General features: G+C 40.0%; 1 protein-coding gene across 6 annotated transcripts in view; it reads right to left on the reverse strand.

Annotated features, from left to right (window-relative positions):
- LOC109041745 (uncharacterized) overlaps positions 1 to 21,215 on the reverse strand; it is a 144,241-nt gene that overhangs the window by 65,638 nt on the left and 57,388 nt on the right. For all 6 annotated transcript variants that reach the window (XM_072301239.1, XM_019058179.2, XM_019058165.2 and 3 more), the window contains 4 exons: positions 18,160 to 18,316; positions 16,877 to 16,951; positions 15,840 to 15,971; positions 10,018 to 10,076 (listed from right to left, as the gene is read on the reverse strand). In XM_072301239.1, coding sequence (XP_072157340.1) covers positions 10,018 to 10,076; positions 15,840 to 15,971; positions 16,877 to 16,951; positions 18,160 to 18,316 — 423 coding nt within the window. The remainder of the gene's footprint in view (positions 1 to 10,017; positions 10,077 to 15,839; positions 15,972 to 16,876; positions 16,952 to 18,159; positions 18,317 to 21,215) is intronic.

Raw genomic sequence — 21,215 nt, forward strand, 5'->3', positions numbered from 1 at the left:
TATATCAAAAGAAATGGAAAAGTACGAATAATACAATGAACAGTTTTTTTTCCGAATCGAGAATCCGGCATTTGACGATATACTAGGGTTGAAAAAAAATTGACCCTTAAGAAAGTGTGAAAAATGGCATCATTGCAATCTGAAATTACCTAAACGATCAAATTGAGTACATATTTCAAAAGAACGCAATTTTTGGAGAATTTTAGCGCAAACTGCATCTCAATATCTCTTTTCGTTCAAAAGATATGGAACTCGACGGTTTTCAACTTGGCAACGCTGCTACGCGGAGAGAAATTCGTTTCAGGCCTTGAAATTTTGGGAAAAGGCGTATCCCATAGTGAGGAATGACATACTGAAATTTGGTCAACATCCATGAGGGGGGAATTTTTGTCGATTTTGCACCCACCCCTTTTTTGCCTCTTCTCTACCGTATCTTCCAGTATTTCCCCCTTTAATTGTTAAGGAGAAAGAGGGTGGGGAAAAGGAGTTGCCTTTATCACACCTACAGATCTACAGATTCATTGATGTTCATAATAGAGGTGCTAAAAGTGCTTCTGCGCTTATTTGACCCGCAAAATGTCAGCATGAGAGGAAAGTTTTAATGTCACTTTCGGAATAATTTTGATGCCCTACACTAGGGTGGCCCTTATTTTGGACTTTTTGGAATTTAATGAGCAGCACCCCCTAAATTGGTTCTATTTGATGTAAAAACAGTGTAAAAAAAATTTGAGGCCTTTACGTCAAGGGTAAATGGTGCCGAAAACAGGGGAAAAACGCAGCGCGTAAAACTGAAGAGGCGCATCTTTACGCTTTTCGCCGATTTGACTGCCGTTTTTAAGGGAGTTGTAGATGCTCAACACCCACTATTGATGGTGATTCTAACACAATTTTTTGCGTAGATTAAGGATATTTTAACAGATTTGGCCTCAGGTAATTACCTACCCCTCTTACGGTAGGCTAAAGTGGCCCCAAAACGTCATTTAAGCTCCCGAAATCACTTTTTTCCGAAGTTCGGCGCTTGTTGCCGGCAAATGAAAAGGCTTCAAGAACTACAATTTTCTTGTAGGTGGTAAAACTTATTCCGTAGATTGAGGATATTTTAACATGTTTGACCTCAGGCAATTACCCCTCCCCCTTCCCCCGCCCTGCGCACAATAGGTTGAGGGGGCACTGAAACGCGATTCAAGCTCCTGGAATCAGATTATTTCAAAGTTAGGCGCTCGTTACTTGCAATTTAAAAGACTGGAAGAAGCATAATGTTCCTCCACGTATAAAATAACTTTCAAATGCACAAATTTTAAGAAGAATACTGAGGAAGGGTGTAAAAAAACTTACAATGACATTGGTTAGTCCGCTCTACAGTTTCTTCCGTAAAGTTGATTTTTTAACGTTGGGAAAAGCTTCCCGATAATCACTAACAACCTGAAGAATCCGTTGCCGCTCTTCGTCCGATTTCGTGAGTTTCTGGCTGTACTCTCCAAATAATTTAACGCCGCGTTCGGCTGTCGTTGACAACCTTGATTTTTTTCACAATTTCGCGATTTTTGAGGTACTGAGGAATTTCTAGCCATGTTGATGGATCTTCTTTAAGAAAGTTTGACGAAAGATGGAATCGCTCAAAAAATTTATAAGACGAACAAGAAATAAAATTGGAAACATCTTTTCCTGAAATGTCCTTTGCTGATTGTAGTATTGCCCCTTCACTCGCTCCGCTTGTGATTGTAGCTTGCTCCGCGAGCCGCATTTCTGTCGCTACCACTTTGATTTCATTCAAGAAAGTTCCAGAAACGAATGCCACTCGTCTTCTTGCAACACTCTTCCAAATGTCTAAGAATATTCTGCAAAGCCCTCGGAAGGACACGGCGGGGGCCTCAATTTAATGGCACATCGCTTGGAGAAAATTTGACAGATTTAAAAAAAAAGCCGAAAAAAGCTTTTGTCGGTCATGACTCCTTACGAAAGCCCGAGAAACTTCTTTCAAGTTCTAGAGAGGATTAATGAGGGACATCAATTTACTGACGGTCACCTGAATGATGAAAATTCGAGAGAGTTCTAGAAAGTTCCGGAGACAGCTACTACACGTCACCATGTGACGTCCTTACATCTAGGAAAGTTCCAAAAAGTTTTGGGTGGGGGAGCCTCCCTGATATCGGCTACAGTGCTTGCAGAAACTGGAGAGAGGGGTGGAACGGTACCACTGGCTGCGGTTGCGTTGTGTTCTAGAAGCCGATGAGCACGGCGCGATACAGGGTACAAGAGGTGGGCCGAAGCCTCTGCAGTGCAGCCGGCGGAGGACGGGCGTCACAGCGCCGGGAGAGGGAGGGAGGCTACCGCTGCGGTGAGCGGTCGGTGGGTCTCCGCAGCGCGTTGCGCAGGGGAAGGAATTCCTGATACGAATTTTCTGCGAATTTTAGGCGCGCTTAGAGCTGTAATATAATGATGATGGGCAAGATGTAGCGAGAATGGAAATTGAGATTGTAGGCTCCTCTACTTAAGTAAAAGCCACTAAATAAGAAGAAATTGAGGTTAGGTACACTTGGGCTCCAATCCCCCTCTAGCGTTTAAAATCTGACCCATGCATGTTACGCAGCTTTCCCATCTGGTGGCCATTCTAGAGTTGATTTAAATATGAGATATCATGTTAAGCCACACCCGCCATCTTGAATTTTCGAATTTTCGAAATTTGGCTACGAATTCGAGTTTCCCGTCCAAAAGTAACCCCTGATACCAAGTTTCCCCAAGATCGACTAGACAGGAGCCAAGCTAGCATTTTAGGCCATGTCCGCCATCATGGATTTTTGAATTTTCAAAATTTGACCAGAAATTCTCGATTGAGCACAAGGGAGGATTTCATGTGCGGCTGTCCGCGGCGCTCACGTCGGGCGGGTGGTAAACCATTTCTAGTGGGGAGAGCTCCCTGGCGGAGAACCTCATATATTGCTAATTTCACCCTGTCTTGCAGTGAGATCCGGTGGCTGAGCGGTTAGGTTACTCGACTGTGGAGCACGCAGTCCCGGGTTCGATGCCCGACAATCCAAAACTTTTTTTGACATTATAAACCCTGAGTCAAGATCCTTAGTCCAAATATGTCACAAAACTAATTTTTCTTTGTTAAAAAAGCGACTATACTGACTTTACAGTTAGGTTATCGGCTTTTTGAAAAATTAGCGACATTCCGTTAAATGGACAACTTCGTACCTATTAAATTGATATTATTTATTTATTTTTTTAATTTTTGACTTTTAAAATTACACACTGTTCGTGTGAAGGAATTAGTAGACTTTCGACACTGGAAGAAGCATAATAATGAAGGTCGTGCACTATGCGCGCTGCTGACATGCTGCGGACGGCGCAGCGCGGCCGGCGTACGGTGAATCGAGTCATAGGGCAGGCCGGACATGGCACATCACGCAACTTGGTTTGCTCATTTACGTAGTGTTTTCGCTCATAAAACAAAGCAAGATACATGATGCTTATGTATTTTTCGTCACAGATTTCATTTTTGATGACTGTTTTACTGATGATTTGGTTTAGATATGTATTTTGGCACGATTCCAGATAAATAGAGAGATATTGTTAAACAACAGATAAGTTTAAACTTTCTACACTCGTTTCAATCGGAGTTTTAAGTATTCAAGGGACTTTTCTCTCCGATAAAATGCTTAAATATCGTATATAAAACGTTTATTACTCATCTATTTTACCCTTCCCCCTCCTCTCCCCCAAAAAATGAATTAAAAGAAATCCGAAAATGTTGAGAGGAAAACAGAGGACCTCCTTTCCCCTTCATTCCTGAAGGGGAAGAGGTTCCTCTTTAACTTTCTTACAAAAGAAAATGATACAACACAAATCATACATTATCCGAGCCTTCCTAAAAGAAAGCCCCGCGAGTCACCAATGTATACACTGCCTTATTTATACTTAGGTATCTAATGGAGCTTCTTCGGCTTAAAGATTGCTGCTGAAACTGAAATTACCTCAATTTCCTCCAATAACTTCTAATTTTCTGAAAAAAATTAAACATTAAAAAAAAAAAATCCGATGTCAAAAAAACGCGAGTTTTTAGAAAATTGTTAGAAGATAGAAAAGAATTTAGGTCATTTTTGACTCTAGCAGCAGGTAGTAGATGAAATATGCTCCAGTAGACACCAACTTGATATGATTTTCTTGTCTTTTCAGACGCAAAGCAAACGGATTAGTATCATATGCCTCGATAAGGACATTTGAGAGGAAAACCCCCGTTATCTGAAACAACAGGGACATTTTTTTAACCATGCGCGGAATGTTTTCCCATGTATTTTTGTCTCCTGGATTCGAAAATGACCTTGATTTCTCTTTACCATACACCAGTTTTGCGGAAAATCACATTTCCCGAAAAGTCCATTTTAAGTGGAAAATCCGTGGGTTTTGGAGAAAGACCAAGGTCATTTTCGGGCTCAGCACTAAAAATTACCAACAGATCACCTATCAAACGTCCGGTGTTTATTCACTGCAGATTTATGGAATTCAAATTCCCTCGACCCACCATTTTATGAATTTCACTTTTTCAAAGTCATTTGAGCTTTATTCCCGAAATGGCACTTTGGAGCAGCTAATTTTTCTTGATACTGGCTCTCCAGGGATCAGTTAACACTGCTCTATAAAGGTTTCCCGTAAATACGCGTAGGGGGTAGTTAAAAGTTTACTTAAATTATTTTTTTTATGGTTTTGAGGGAAATACTTTTAAGCAGGAATACCGCGCATCAAAATGACGATATTTTAAAATGTTATTAGTGAAATATATTCTACTTAAAGAGGAGAATAAGCTTCCATTATCAGACATTGTCATAAATCTATTGGGAGGAAATGCCAACCGGCAAACGATTTGTCCCGAGTGAGGCAATATTTCTCAAGTGCCGCCTGAGCCACTTTGGGAGGCTGTGTGCCCTAAATTGGGATTGAAAATTAAAAACCAATACCCGTATCATAAAATATAACTCTTTGGGAAGACATCTACGTCAATGAAATGACTATTTGTGAGAAACGCCCATGTCCGACTTTTTGCAGGGTTCGATCCACCGTGCGGCAGCGCACATGCAATTCTTTCCCGCACTCTGTCGGGAAATTCATGTTGCCCGTCCAAAAATAAACCCCGTTCTAAGGCTCACCAAGTTTCCTCAGAGCTCCGCCACGCGCGCGTCGATCAAAAGGGTATAGTTCCTATTGATTTAAGTCAGTATCCCGGATAGCACATTAAATCAAAAGGACCTAGGTGTAAAATCACTGTATCTTGCTTAGTAGTCATTTTTCCGGAATTTTGGTGACGCGTGTAATTAGAGGAACTCCTCAGCTTTCAAACAAGCTACAGTAAACCACAATGCGTCTGTCAGTAAGGAATCTCCAATGGTTTTAGTTGAGCTTGCTCCACTGAAAAGTTTGAAACTGGTGTATAGTTCCTTTTAGCATAAATACATTCAAATACAAATTGCAGGGGACAGCCTTAAGGTGCATTAAAAAGAAATGTTTTAGTCAGAGAGCCAGACGACTTTGAGTGACAAACTCGGGATACATGTTTTGACCCCCTACATCGATAGCCTTGCATGCACTGAAACGGAAAATGTTTGTCTGCCGCCCTTTAGCCTGTGCCATCACCCTCATCTAGGCCCTCAAAGTGGTCCAAAAAACACCATCTGGTGACAAACTCCTGACGCTCGGCAGACAAGTCTATTATTAAAGATCATACCCAGGGTGACTAGAAAAACTTTGTCTGCCGCCTTCTAGCCTGTGCCATCACCCTCATCTAGGCCCTCAAAGTGGTCCAAAAAACACCATCTGGTGACAAACTCCTGACGCTCGGCAGACAAGTCTATTATTAAAGATCATACCCAGGGTGACTAGAAAAACTTTGTCTGCCGCCTTCTAGCCTGTGCCATCACCCTCATCTAGGCCCTCAAAGTGGTCCAAAAAACACCATCTGGTGACAAACTCCTGACGCCTAGTGTGGTTGCAGATGTACTCCTGTGAGCAGCTTGTGTAATAAAGTTTGAATGATACATCATTCTCTTCGTTTTTTCGTGTAGAATCCGATTTTCGATGTTGTCAAGTCCAAAAATGATGCTGGTGCCCCCAATTCAAGATGGCGCCCAAAATGGCCGCCCCGGGGGTCAAAATTCCAGAATTTGAGAATATTGTCGAGTTTGGTATCCATTTATATGTAATTTTGGTCGTAGAATTCATATCTGGTGTCAAAAAATAATTTCAACCCCTTAGGGTCCGTCAAATCCAAGATGGCGGCCAAAATTTCAACTTTAATGATAATTACCCAAGATGCACCTTTCACTGTCGAATGACGTGTCTTCATTTATGTTAATTAGGTCAGAAAACCTACAAGGGAGGTCTACAATGCCACTGCACCCTATGGAGGGCCAGGGTTCACCCCCTCCTACCCCCAATATGGCCGCCGCGGAGGGCATAAATAGTGACATTCTCTCAGAACGTCATAGTAGGTGTCCATTCCTATGTAATTTGAGGCGTAAATTCCAAATTTCAAGTCATAAATCGCAAATGTGAGACTTGCAATGGCTTATACCCTATATGGGGCCAGGGGAACCCCCTCAACCCCCTCTTCTTTCTAATATGGCTGCCATGGGGGGCATAAATAGCGAAATTCTCTCAGGACGTCATGTGAGGTGTCGATTCTCATGTAAGTTGAGGCGTAGATTCCGAATTTTAAGTCAGAAATCGTCAATATCTCAAAGTGACAAAAACACTTAAGCATGGCAATCGCTCTGGCCTTCATCTTGGAATAAAGAATGCATCTTGGGTTGGGTTCAGTTATGTCGAAAGAGCTGGAAAGGAATCGGATAATTTAATGGTGATTGACATATTTCACCGGTGTTTTTTTTCAAATGTACACAGAGGATTCATATTGGTTTCTGGTTCTTTCATTATTAGATAACTGGATAATAGATGGTTCTTTTTGTAATCGATTTTCTTCTAGCAGGAGCGTGCGTTTTGTTGCAGATAACGCAGGAAACTGTAGGTGTCGCTTCTACTAGGAGACGAAACCCTGCGCTACAAAAAGCACTCAATTATCCAGTTGTTTTAATTGCAATTCAACTGAGTGCGTTCATAAACAATAACATAGGAACTCTGAATGCAGATACATACTTCGTCGGCAAAAAAATTATATTTTTGTGGGAATTTTTAAAAATGGAAAAAAACAGACGCCCATCTGAGTCCTTTGCGTACATAGAAAAAGAATACGCATGAAATTTGTCAATTACCATTAAAATCACCAATTCATTTCCAGCTCTTTCGACAAAAATGAACCCAAGCAGCATTTTTAGTCCAAAATGTAGGCCAAAGCGGTTGCCATATATAAGTATTTTCGTCACTATGGGATATTTACATGTTTTGACTTGTGATTCGAAATCCACGCCTCAGATTAAAAACAAATCGACACCCACTATGCCGCTTTGAGAGAATTTCACTGTTCCTATGTGGGCGAATATTGGAATAGCGGACATTTCAGGGTGAAAAAAGTTGATAAATCAAGTTCATAATTTCCCTTGGAAGTTATGTGTTTTCTTAATTCTGGACAATTTCTGGGATCTGAAAACGTATATGGTCCCGATGTTATGAATCGACACCTCACATGACGTCCTGAGAGAATTTCGCTATTTATGCCCCCCATGGCAGCCATATTAGAAAGAAGAGGGGGTTGAGGGGGTTCCCCTGGCCCCATATAGGGTATAAGCCATTGCAAGTCTCACATTTGCGATTTATGACTTGAAATTTGGAATTTACGCCTCAAATTACATAGGAATGGACACCTACTATGACGTTCTGAGAGAATGTCACTATTTATGCCCTCCGCGGCGGCCATATTGGGGGTAGGAGGGGGTGAACCCTGGCCCTCCATAGGGTGCAGTGGCATTGTAGACCTCCCTTGTAGGTTTTCTGACCTAATTAACATAAATGAAGACACGTCATTCGACAGTGAAAGGTGCATCTTGGGTAATTATCATTAAAGTTGAAATTTTGGCCGCCATCTTGGATTTGACGGACCCTAAGGGGTTGAAATTATTTTTTGACACCAGATATGAATTCTACGACCAAAATTACATATAAATGGATACCAAACTCGACAATATTCTCAAATTCTGGAATTTTGACCCCCGGGGCGGCCATTTTGGGCGCCATCTTGAATTGGGGGCACCAGCATCATTTTTGGACTTGACAACATCGAAAATCGGATTCTACACGAAAAAACGAAGAGAATGATGCATCATTCAAACTTTATTACACAAGCTGCTCACAGGAGTACATCTGCAACCACACTAGGCGTCAGGAGTTTGTCACCAGATGGTGTTTTTTGGACCACTTTGAGGGCCTAGATGAGGGTGATGGCACAGGCTAGAAGGCGGCAGACAAAGTTTTTCTAGTCACCCTGGGTATGATCTTTAATAATAGACTTGTCTGCCGAGCGTCAGGAGTTTGTCACCAGATGGTGTTTTTTGGACCACTTTAAGGGCCTAGATGAGGGTGATGGCACAGGCTAGAAGGCGGCAGACAAAGTTTTTCTAGTCACCCTGGGTATGATCTTTAATAATAGACTTGTCTGCCGAGCGTCAGGAGTTTGTCACCAGATGGTGTTTTTTGGACCACTTTGAGGGCCTAGATGAGGGTGATGGCACAGGCTAGAGGGCGGCAGACAAACATTTTCCGTTTCAGTGCATGCAAGGCTATCGATGTAGGGGGTCAAAACATGTATCCCGAGTTTGTCACTCAAAGTCGTCTGGCTCTCGGACTATTTGGAATACTATAGTTCCTTGCCGGCAATAGGTGCCCTTTTTGAAAAATCTTTCCTGACAAACTTGAAGTGCCGGGTGCAGAACGGACATTTCTTGATTGCACTGTCTCAAAATACCCGCTAACAATTCATCCATTATAATTCATGCAAACATTAATTTGTTTCCATTTTTATTGAATATTCTTTATGACTTTACAGTGCTGAAAACGTAAAATTTCAGAAAATGCACCCCATAGTTTCTTCTCTAAAATAAAAATTAGCACTGAGGATTCTGAAACACCGCAACTGAGAAATCCCTTTTCTACACCTTATGCCTCAATTTCGGTGAATTTCATCAATTTTTAGTAGTGCTGATGGTCACTTTTAGGATGAAATTTTAATTGAAAACTTGCTTTAACACTGAAACCGTGTGTTTAAATGAAACATACTGTCAACACCTTCTCATATTTTTCCATCACATTTTCGATTTTTCATTACATATTCAGTTCACTCATTAGGGATGGCTGGATTTCGTTCATTTTTGTCTTTTTCAGTCCTATCTCCCAGCCATCACCTTCAATTACCCATTACTTTAATTACTGAACTTGCAACTGATAGCTCCACTGATTATAGCCAGCCAATAGCGTGTAGACTTGTTGTCTCACCACCTGTGACGTCAGCAAGTCTATAAAAGCTTGCGCTGCCCTAAAATCGAGGTCTTATTCCATCCCCGACCCGTACTAGTACGTAGTGCCCATTTTCGCCCTTTTGGCACATTTTCAAGTGACTATTTCAATCTTGTAATTTTGTAACTTTTTTCTCTCTTTCGGTCTCAATACAACTCTAAATTTTCCATCTCAAAACTTCGTCATTTAATTCCATCCCAAGTAGTTTGTTGTTCCTACTCAAAGAGCAACTGGTGCCGAACGGTATTCCAACTCTCATTTATGACACATACCAAGTAGATAAAGTTCCAGAGGATGAAATGTTGGTATGAAAAATTCACGAGATTCAAGGTTTTTAACACTGAATGAGGAAGCTTTTTCTGAGAACTAACATGTCTTTTTTTTGATAGTTCCATTGAATTTAAGTAACACTTTCAATTTGACTTCAAAGAGAAAGAGAAGTTTAATTTCATGAAACCCCTTCATCGCTTGGTATTTAAAAAAATCTGAATAAAAAAAAATGGTTTTCAGAGAGTTGATAGCATAATAAATAAAAATAATATACTATATGTGACGTACCTTAAATGATCAACAGACACGGATCGTAAAAGTTGTCCATCCGGAGACTTGACAAGATTCTGAAATCACATATAAAAAGGCAATTCTAGTAGTAAAATATAGTTAAAATATCATAAAAATGAATAGCATACTGCTTAGCTTTAAAGTGAGAAAAGTCTATGAAGTTAATCCTTGCACTATGCTTTTGATTGATGATACAAGGAATTATTTGCACTCCATTGCAACCCTTCCCTTCAGAAGGACTTATTTCCTTTCATGCTCAATCATCTGAACTTGACTTTGTTTTTACACTGCAAACTTATCCAGTGTCGCGAGCTTTAGTGACATGTTACTCACAATCAGTCCTTCAAAATCTTCCTTCATTGATGGTCCTGTGTTAACCCTTGCGAATGCTGAAATTTTCCATGAAATTGAGATGGCTGTTTTGGACTGACTGAACCCTTCGAGGATTGCTTTACATTTACTGCATTATTGACTCTTGTAAACCTTAAGATACCGATTTTTAGATAACACTAGCCGCTGTGGCTCGCTTCGCTTGCCTTGCGTCTAACCAGAGACTCCGCCCCTTGGATCCCCTGTCACTTGCTTCGCAAGTGACTTACGGCTTGCAAGCGTCCAAACGAGCTGTATTCCGTACCATAAGTGCAAGAAGATTATAAAATAATGTAATCCAATGAGAATTCTTCTCTAAATAAAAAAGGAGGAAATAATTAAGAGGATGTTGCTAAAAATCCATTGATCAACTGACGTGACCGTAAAAGAACGTATCCGACAAAAGCAGATGAGGGATGGGCAACCTCTCAGAAGCGGCGAAATTTCGAAGTCTAATCAGTGTTGCTCTTGAGATACAGAATGCAGCTGAGTTGGCAGCATACGCGAGAAAACTGATTTTCAGAGCAACTCAGGGTAAGCAGTTCAGTCCCCAAAACTCTTGTTCCCTACCTTTTCCCACGGTTTTCCTCTGCCTTTTAAGAAAGGTGGCAGTTGTAGGGATAAGAGGAGGGACGAACCTAAATTACAAACACTACCTTTAAAATTTACCTAATTTACCTAAAAGAATTATATTACAATGAATTAAGTTTCTTTGTAATATTACGTAACGGAAACAGCGTCCAGCAAGTTTTACATGCAGCAGTAGTGATATGGATATTAGTGTTTCGTAAAATCATGTATTTTCACTCACTTGATTGCCATTCTGCTCAAAATTTCACCGTGAATAAAAAAATGTAAACTGTAATTACATTCATGGAATGATTAAAAAAAATAGCATGCTTGCTGTCTTAAAATTTTAAGGGTCAGATTTAGGTAGGCGAGAGACAATGGGGCAGTCTCGGTATAGAGGGTTGCTGATAGACAAAAGGGCGGAAGAACCCATGTCATTGCGCTGCTTCAACAGGTTTATGGCACGCAGGCTACGGTCTTCTTTCTCAGACCGAGTCCGAGTTTGACCTTGGGCCTTGGGTGCGAGCCAGTGTAGTGTCTGTTACAACGGGAACTCACGGCAATCCTCGGGAACTAATGGTCGAAGGGGGGTGGTTTGGCTTTCAGAGTGTCTCAGGCAAAAGAGGCTGAAAAATTTGGAAGTTTGGCAATTTTGCAAGCATCTGGAAGTCTAGAGTTTTTACCAGAATCAAGCGTCATTGGAATCTGTCCAGTAGAACTCTAGAAATACCGTCAAGTCACCTAACTTGGAACAGACACCTAACTTGGAACAGTTGGGGGAATTTTTCGTCTGCCGCTCGTGGCAGCACTGCTTCTCTCTGTTTGTTTGCCTTTGTGTGCAGATCTCACTGGCTATAGGTTAAGGCAGCAAACGAAGCAGCAGAATCCTCGTTGAATCCTGTTCCAAGTTGAGTGACTTGACGGTAAGCGTTACAAAGAAACCCCCAACGATTTCATTTATATATGTTGCGGCCAATGCCGGTAATTTGACCAATGCCGACTTTGGCCGGCTAATTTGGCCAATGATGGCATTGACCGGCCAAAGATATCATACTATTATTTCGTGTTGAGCCAACATTGACCGGCCAATGACGTTAGCGGCCATCCTGATTTGACCAATGTCAAATAAGTTGTTTCACTGGGGAGGAATGGGTGCAAGAAGAATGTTTGACCGTAATATGGCAGCTGATCTCTGAGCCCATCATAAGTAACGACTTCAATTCTAGGGCAAAAGTTGATCTTATCAATATGTAAAGTCAGAAAAAGAAAATATTATAAATGTAGTATGAACAATTAAGACCACTTGTCAATACATGTTGTGCCATTGAAAAGCAAGACAGCAGAGGAGGTAGTATACAATTTTACAGACATTTTTACTTTAATGGAGGCTCCAGGGATCTTGCACAGTGACAATGGACGAGAATTCATCAACCAAGTTCTCCGAAATTTTAAAGAAAAGTGGCCCTCTAAGAAGCTTGTAAACGGAAAGCCGCGCCATAGCCAGGAGGTGTGGAGCTTGAGAAGGAAGCAACCGAAGCTACAAGCGAATCAACAGAGGCAGTAACTGGAGCAATCCCAGCAATGGAGACCGTACTCCAACAAATCACAGAAGAAGATCCTCGTTTATTCAGCAATTACATGAAAATGTCAAAGTCATTACAGGCACACGATCTGCTGCGAAAAAGGACCTAGAAATTCAAGCAGACCGAATGAAAGAAATTCCAAATGCTAAATTTACTCCTGTTCCTGTTGGGAAGACAGTATCCATCCCAAAGCCTGATGTCGATCGTGAAAAACTGATTTTCGTCATGTCTTAGCAGTAGTCATCGAAATCCAAGACAATTTTTTATGCTTGGTACCCCTAATGCTCAAGGAATTATACAAGATCTGTAATCCCACGACAATTCACTCCATGTGATAAAGACCTCGTCTCGATTTCCGACTTTCTCCATGAGGAGAAAAGTCTCGATCTTATTGTGACCAGCAGCTCAGTTACAGGAGGTCAAGGATTCCAGAGATGTAACTGCCGGCAGAAATGTGCAACAAAGAGGTGTTCGTGCCGCGCTCCGAGGGTCCTTCGTAACTCTAGGTGCCACAACAGCGAGTCTTGCACCAACAAGTAAGGTAAGACATTACAAACCTTATTTTTCCCGTTTCCGAACACATGGCCCAAACGCGGTTGGCCAATGTCGATTTTAACGAGACTGGCCAGCCATTGTCATCAATGGCCGCGTGTTTCGGCCAATGATACGATTGACCGGTCAATAACGTCATCGCCCGGCCGTTATGGCCTAAGTCGTCATTGGCCGGTTACCGGCATTGTGTGAGGGGAGTGGTTGTTGGGTTTTTGGATAAAGATGTACACTGGGGCAACTGACACATATTGTAGATTGTATTCAATAAGTTGCATTTGGTTTCACACACACACACACACACACACACACACACACACACACACACACACACACACCCCCACACACACACACCCTCACACACACACACACACACACACACACACGCACGCATATAGCAGTTTTTTACGAGGTATCCGTCAATAATATTTTTTGTATGAATTTTTCCATACTAGCGAGAACCTCATTTGAGGAGAGTTGGGTGTGGGTAAAGAAATCGGGCCTGTTGTCAGCGCCACTAGCGGTGTCACGCTTGTTAGCGATCGTCAGGTGTGCATAGACAGCCAGTCCCGATTTGAAGCTCGAACACTCTGAAATACAAATCTGAAATCTGCTCTCCGTGCAAATCAGAATCAGAGAGTATAGAAGGTTAGAGGCCCGACTCAATGCTAGGTAATTGAAACAGAAGCGCTCGCAGCGCGCTCGCTGGCAACGTACGCAACTACTATTTTCTATTGTTTTCCAGTGACTAGCGGCGGGTATGTTGCTGCCGGACCACCTCCGCGTAGGCAATTTTTTATACACCGTCCGTCCGCAACTCTCGCTTAGCCAATCAGCGCAGTGGTATGGGATTCCGCTCGCCGCGTACTCTCGCGCCAACGTACGCAACTGCTTGCTCACGGCTTCAACTTCTGTTTCAATTCTTCCCTATCCAGTCGGGCCTCTAACCTTCTATACTTTCTGATCAGAATGCCAAACTCCGGCGGGAGCCACACCAGCAGCGCGGCTCACGCCCTCTACCGTTAAGGACCAGATACACCTGCGAGTAGCAAGCGCGTGTAAAATGTTACGTGCGGGTCCAGGGCCGTGGAAGGGGAATACGGATCTTTTGCCGTGGAGGGGAATAGGGGTCTTTTGCCGTGGAGGGGAATACGGGTCTTTTGCCGTGGAGGAATACGGGTCTATGCCGTGGAAGGAAAGGGGCCAACGCTGAGATCTGGACGAGCTGTCTTTCTGAAATTCGGATCAATACTGTGTGTCCGGTCTATGTCCCGGCCACTATTTATAGTCGATCGCCGACTCCCCACCAGGCTGGTTTGCACAACTTTGCAATAGGGAACCGAGCGATCGAACTGTAACCAGTGGCCAAAGTTGGAACTGCTTTGAGCGGGCGCATCGGCACGCCACGCGCATCATTGAGATGGTGTATACGAGTGCCGCGCCGGCACAATTGGGCGTAACATATAGATTGGTTTTTCAATACTTCATAATTTTTTATCAACGGTTTTGTAAATACCCATATACTCCATGATGCATATGAAAATGTACTTTTTCGTCTGACATATTCTGAGGGTACTGGGCTATTGGATGGAGACAAACAAACAAATGAAAAAGGCTTGCTTGCACTCCTTTTCCCACCTAAAAAGTTCCTGATTATCTCTCTTTTCAGAGAAAATTGCTTTATTGAATTTCATATTCTAATCAAATAGTTTTGAACTAAGATTCAGAGAAGGAGTAATACTGCTTCCCCTGAAAAGTCTTCTCCTTCCCACATTCACCTCATACTAATTTGGGCCTAAAAACCTGTTGGAAATTACTTTTAATACAATGGTGCCAGCATAATAAATCTTCATTGTGGCTCGCAAAGCCACATTTTACATAAATTGAAAAAGTTCATAAACGCTCATCCTCGTACCTGCAAATTTAAATCCCTATAAATCATTTTTTACAGGTGCATCTGTTCTAAAAAAAATTCCTCAGCAAAATCCTCTTTGACTTGAGGATAACAAAATGCACCACATTGAAACCTTAAAACGCGATTTTTTTAGAACTTAAAAACTTGACATTCGCTATTGTTACAGCTATGGCCTCATGCATAATTTTACTGAATAAAAAAAATACTCTAAGAGAAGTATTCCTTTTCTGCTCCTTACACACCATTTTACAGAGGCAGAGGCTGACTTATACAATTTTACTTCAGCTACTTAGAAAATAAAGTGACGGTCCGGACCATTTCATAAAATATCTCAAGTCCAATATTTTGGTCAAAGGACGAAAGCTAAATAAATCAAATTTCAAAACGAAAGACGAAAAATTAATAATTCAATCGAGGAGCTTGGAGGACAAGACACACAAGTGCAGTTTTTGAAAAATTTGAGGTATTCATGAACTCAACTAAAAATAGTTTGAAATTATATTCTGTGAAAAATTCACAACTAAAATCGAACTTTAGAGCATCAAAAAGTGAATTTAAACTTCCTTTCTACCATCAGGTTCTACGTAATCTTGAATCCATGCGCCTTGTCGTCCAAGCCCTTTCTCTTAGTTATGGAAAAAAAGAGTGAAAATTTTCCTGCCTCTGATCAATCTAAATGATAAATAGATCAAAGATTGTTTGGTAAATTGAGGTTTGATCTGACGGCAACATCAGAGACTCATGAACACATACATGCAAGATCGACCATTATGATCAATATATATGTCCGTAGTCCCTGTGTCAAAAAAGGAACAAAAAACAAATGCACTTACTAAGCGGCTGATGGTTGCCCTCCTGTTGGTGGAATGCATATTTTTCATTTCTTGTTGAGCTTGTAAATATTTTTCACTCAAGTGCCAAATCTGTGAACTCAAGTCCTTGATACACTCTTGATCTTTGGAAATCTAAAACAAATTTTTAAGACAAAATTTACCATCACTTCTTTGCATGGCAAAACGGTATATTTCGACATTTCATCAAATGAATGAAGCAATTTTCAGAAGTCTTCTGCAGATGAAAGAAATAGCATAACGCAAATCTACCAGGTCAGAAGTTTCCCTAGTCTCCCATTGCAGGTACTACACAAAGTTCTTTTCCATGTAAAAGCTGACAAAAATATGTTTAAAAGATTTAATGGAACAGTGGGACGATTATAAAAAGGACCATGTTGAGATACTCGACACCCCCAAGGCTATTTTTCAATTTCATCATGAAAATCCTGGTATTTGTACCTTTTCACAGAAAATCCGTAAATTTTCCATTCTGACCTCCTATATCAGTGCTTTTTCACCTCACAGTAGACACCCAGCCATTGATGCTAACATTTTTCAGTTTGAGGACTAAGTTGGTCAAAAACTAATAATGTACTGCACCAGTGTCAAATTTTTAAACTGGTGTACACTCATTGGCTAAATTTTCAACTTACTACGAATCATGTCATAAACTGTTGAAAAGAGGAATTCTCTTGCTCAATTTGTTGTTGTATGCATCTTAAAGTTTCTGATACTTCTAGGGGCACTTTTTGATTCATAATTATTTATGGTTCTCAAAAAACTGCTCTGAAGTGGGGTTCAATTCACAGCCATAGTGAGTAAAGAGAGAAAGTGATTTTGTGGAGTATTTTCACGATTCTAACTTTAACAATTTATCTAACTCCATCCCCTGCATTGCACAGTACTTGTACATCATGCTACAAGATCGTAATTATATTACTCAAAATGACAAGTTGAATTGTAGGATGCTGCCTCAGTTTCACCTAACAGTTGTATTTGCCAAAAGTGATGTAATCGCAGTTAGTGTTTTTACTTACTTTTTCTTTGTACATTGTCAATTTCTCATTTGTTTCCTTTTCTTGCTCATCCATTTTGTCATGATAGTGCTTACTCTGAACGTTTCAAAACAAGAAACAAAGAAAAGAATTATTAGCTACAAAGTCAAATCTTTACGGGGACTTTTCACTGCTGAATTAAGATTACTCCTTGAAGTCTGTCACAAATCATCTGCTGAGCATCACCATGTGTCAAAATCTCATCACTTTGTCATCAATCTACTTGTCAGCTGCCTGATGGTTGAAATTGATAGACAAAGTGACAGAAGGAAAAGACTAAGTTAAAATGGACTACATTTTGCCGTTTGGTACAACAATCTCCAACTTAATTCAGAGGCAACAAGTGCGCCATTAATTTCCCTACGCACATAAAAGCTTTCACTGATGAGCCCAAAATCGTAATACCGAATTGCAAAGGAAGTCTAAATGGAGCGATCGTATTGGTGGAAGCGGGTGGTTGCTATAGACAAACGAGATGAACGCTGACTAATCGACCGCAACCCTAAAGAGACCTTATAGTTCGTTCATCATTTTCCTCTTAAGTCTACAAGAATCACCCGTTTTAACCAATGGAGTCGTTCCATTTTCACTTCAACTTCATAGTCTGTTATTTTCAATAATGAACAAGAAATCGGAGATAAGGAAAGTAGCTCTCCTCCTTTCTCTCCTAGGTCAGGAAACCCTGAATATATTTACTTCTTTTAATGTTGATGTATCATGGAACATCATAAGTTCTTAGCAAGCCGATAAAAGGTCAATAAGTCCATTGATGATTTTGTTACATCTCTAAATAACCTGGGCTTTACCTGTGTGCTTGACATTTTAGCTAATGACCTTGTCAATGAGTTCTTCCATTTAATGTAAATTTTAATGCCGATGCCATGTTCAGTTTATTACTTATTCAAGCAGATCAACTTGCAGTTTTCTGTGCCTACCAGTGTCCTTGAAACAATTTAATTACTTATCCATAAATAGTATTCCTACAATAATTTCGATATAATTCATTATGTTGCTGACTGGGATTTGACATGCTTAATGCTGCAGATGCAGACCTGAAGCATCATTTTCAAATAACGCGCAATACCAATAGAGCAATCATGGTTATACTTTACACTCCTTTTCAATATATATCAATTACGGAAATTCCTAAAATATGATCGTCCAATGGGTTGGAAAAAAGTTGGCTGAAAAGTTTATTTTGGAAAACACTAGGTTCGATTATTTGATCAAATTAATTATTGTAAAATATATCTATTATTACTGACCATGTACTGTTTAATTTTGATGAGTTGACCTTCATAGTCTTCCTTGACCTGTTTCATACGCTCTTTCCATTTTAATTCGTACTTTTGGCTCGCATCCCTATACTCCTCCACTTGCTTTGATAGAACTTCATTTGTATCTGTCAGTTCAGTCCGTTGTCTGCAGAAAAAAAATCACAATGTAGGATGATTTGGTCACCACATTACTATGCACCGGCCAGGAGGCTGATTATCGAAATTTATAGACAAAGCGATAGATAGAGAAGACAAATAGAAAATGGAGGGATCTTATTGGCTGAAAAGTGTTCAAAAAATCAGTTTCACAATTTTGTTATATGGTTATTTTTCTTTCATTTCTTTTTTTATAAAGACTGGTAGTTTATTGAATTTCTTGTGTGGTAAAGTTAGTATACAAGTATGTGTTTTGAAAGATAGGTTGTTCATCTCTCTGGTAACATATTTTCTGTCCGTTTCGTAATTATAAAGGAAGAGTTGCAGTTTTTATTAGATGTTTTATCATTTCAAGCTTCCACAAGCTTTCAAGAGTTAATATTTTTAATTCGTCAAACAGTAAATCTGGAAGATAGATGGGAGGTTTCTTAGAAATTATTTTCATCAGATATTTTTTACTTACATATAGTGGGTCAAAATAAGTTTTCTATGCTCCACCCCAGGCTGCAAACCAGTACAGCATTACTGACTGGGCCAATGCATAGTACACTGTTTTTAGTAGATTTAAATTAGCAAAGCACGCTATTTTCTTATAAAAGTAGGCAAGCATCCTAAGTCTTTTGTTAACATGTTCAGTGTGTGTACATCCCATCGCAGGTACTGGTTAACAAAAACTACTAGGTATTTGGCATGTGAAACTTTCTCTAGTTTTCCACAAGTTTTCCATTCATTTTTAATACAACTTTCTAAATTGTTAGTGTAGTTGTGGCTCTTAACTATCATTGAGGTATCAATTTGTCCAGCTGCATCAGCAGAGAAGGGTAGGTAACATGTTTTCGAGATATTTATCTTTAAATAGTTCTCTTTTAACCAATAGTGTATTTTCGAAATTTCTTCCCAGGCTAATCTAAGAGCTTCTTCCCAGTTATCAGCGGAGACTAAGAGTGTTGTATCATCCGCAAAAATCATAATTTTTCCTTGAATTCGTAGTTCACATAATTAATTGACATACATTAAAAAGAGAAGGGGTGAAAGGACTGTGCCCTGAGGTAGACCACTCGCATAACTCATTATATCACTTTCAGAATCTTTAATTTTGACGGTTTGTTTTCTGTCACTGAGGTAATTTTTAAATCATTTCAGTGACTTCTCTCGTAGACCAATTGATTACAATCTGACCAGCAGCTTTGAGTTTGTGACATAGTCAAAGGCTTTTTCAATATCTAACGGTATTCAGATGGGTTTTTTTACTTTTATCAAGTTCTTCTACGATAGCACTTAGTAGATTTAGGTACTACTGCGTTTTGGGTACGTATCCCCTCTATATCCATATTGGTTATTTTATAAAAGTTTAAATGTATCTAAAAAGTTGCTGAATCTCTTTTTGACTATCTTCTCTGATACCTTGGCCAGATTTGAGATTAAAGAAATGGGTCTAAAGTTTGAAACCATGTTTGGATCACCTTTTTTGTAGAGGGGAATGACATTGCCTATTTCAAATTTGACAGGGAAAATATCCTTTTCCAGGCTTTCGTTAAAAATATGCGTCAGCAGCTTTGAGATAAGGCAGGCTATGTGCTTTAATAGCTCAGATGAATACCCGTCCCATCCTGCCTCCCCCTCCCCCTTTAGGAAATCGATGAAAAATTGTACTTCTGGAGCTGTAGTTGGACTCAACAGTAAGAAATTGCTTGGGCACTTTCTCTTGTTATTTAGCCTGAATTTTTTTGTGGAAATATATTGCCCAGTGCAAGCTGCAGCTGTTTTTGAGCTTATTGATGTGAAATGGTGATTGAAAACATTACATGTGAATCACTAAATACAAAAAGGGCACATGTCCAGAAAACTAAATTGTTCAGGAGACACAAAAAACTGTTTATTTCGTGGTAGATATATTTTGGAAAGTTGTTATGTTTAAAATTGGATTCTATACGGCAGCCTGCGTATAATGATGGTTTGTTTATCTGAAAATATTAGTAACTAGCCTATTGGTAGCCATTTAAAAAGTTTGGACTTGTGCCTTTTTTGTATTTAATGGGCTAAGATGACAGGTTTAAGCAGTTAATTACTAATTTAAACCAATTTTTTTTTACAAAATGCTTATTTTCAAGTTTCTAGCTGACAAGAGAGACAAGAGATACAAAATATCTTAAATGCTGCTCTTCTTGCCTACCATGGATTCGCTCTTTTTGAGTCTCACTAGTTTCCGTGGTTATCAAAAAAATGTCTGGCCAGAACTTTTTAAATTCAGAGGGGATGTAAAGATCCAGACCTGCCATCTTCTTATCAACAATGGGAACAACCCCGTGTACAAGTGTTTTGTGGGTAAACAAAGTGGCATTTCATTTGATTTTCTCAGTTTGAAAGTCAAAGTCGCACAAGTCCCGAAATACACTCAGAAACCTTTGAGACCATGAAGTTCTCAGTCGTGCATTCAAATTGATGATAGGTGAAAATTATAAATGTATCCACCACTGGTCTACCTAAATGCCTACCACTCTGCTTTCTCGGGACTTGACCTGCTTAAAATAGTATTCTTTGAACCATCCTTAGAAGTCAAACATTATGGCCTGATCAACTAAAAAAACCCAAAGTTTCCCGACAATTTTTGAAGCCTTGAGAATTAAATCAACGTATTGATCAATACTATACAGTCTTTCTATTCTCCTGAGCTTACGTTTTATAAGCCCAAATGCCCAGTTGCAAGGGAGTTACCTACGAATGCCCACGTTGAGAAAAGAATAATTTTAGCGTCTTAATTTTCTTTGTTTCAACCAAGGACATTAAAGCACGTATGAGAGCGTGGTTTTTGTTTTGACCCCCGCAATTATCACAAAATATATGCAATTCATCAATTTCTTCAATATCAGCACCAGTAAAATGTTCAA

The sequence above is a fragment of the Bemisia tabaci genome, chromosome 1, assembly GCF_918797505.1.
Source record: "Bemisia tabaci chromosome 1, PGI_BMITA_v3".
In the NCBI taxonomy this organism is placed as follows: Eukaryota; Metazoa; Arthropoda; class Insecta; order Hemiptera; family Aleyrodidae; genus Bemisia; species Bemisia tabaci.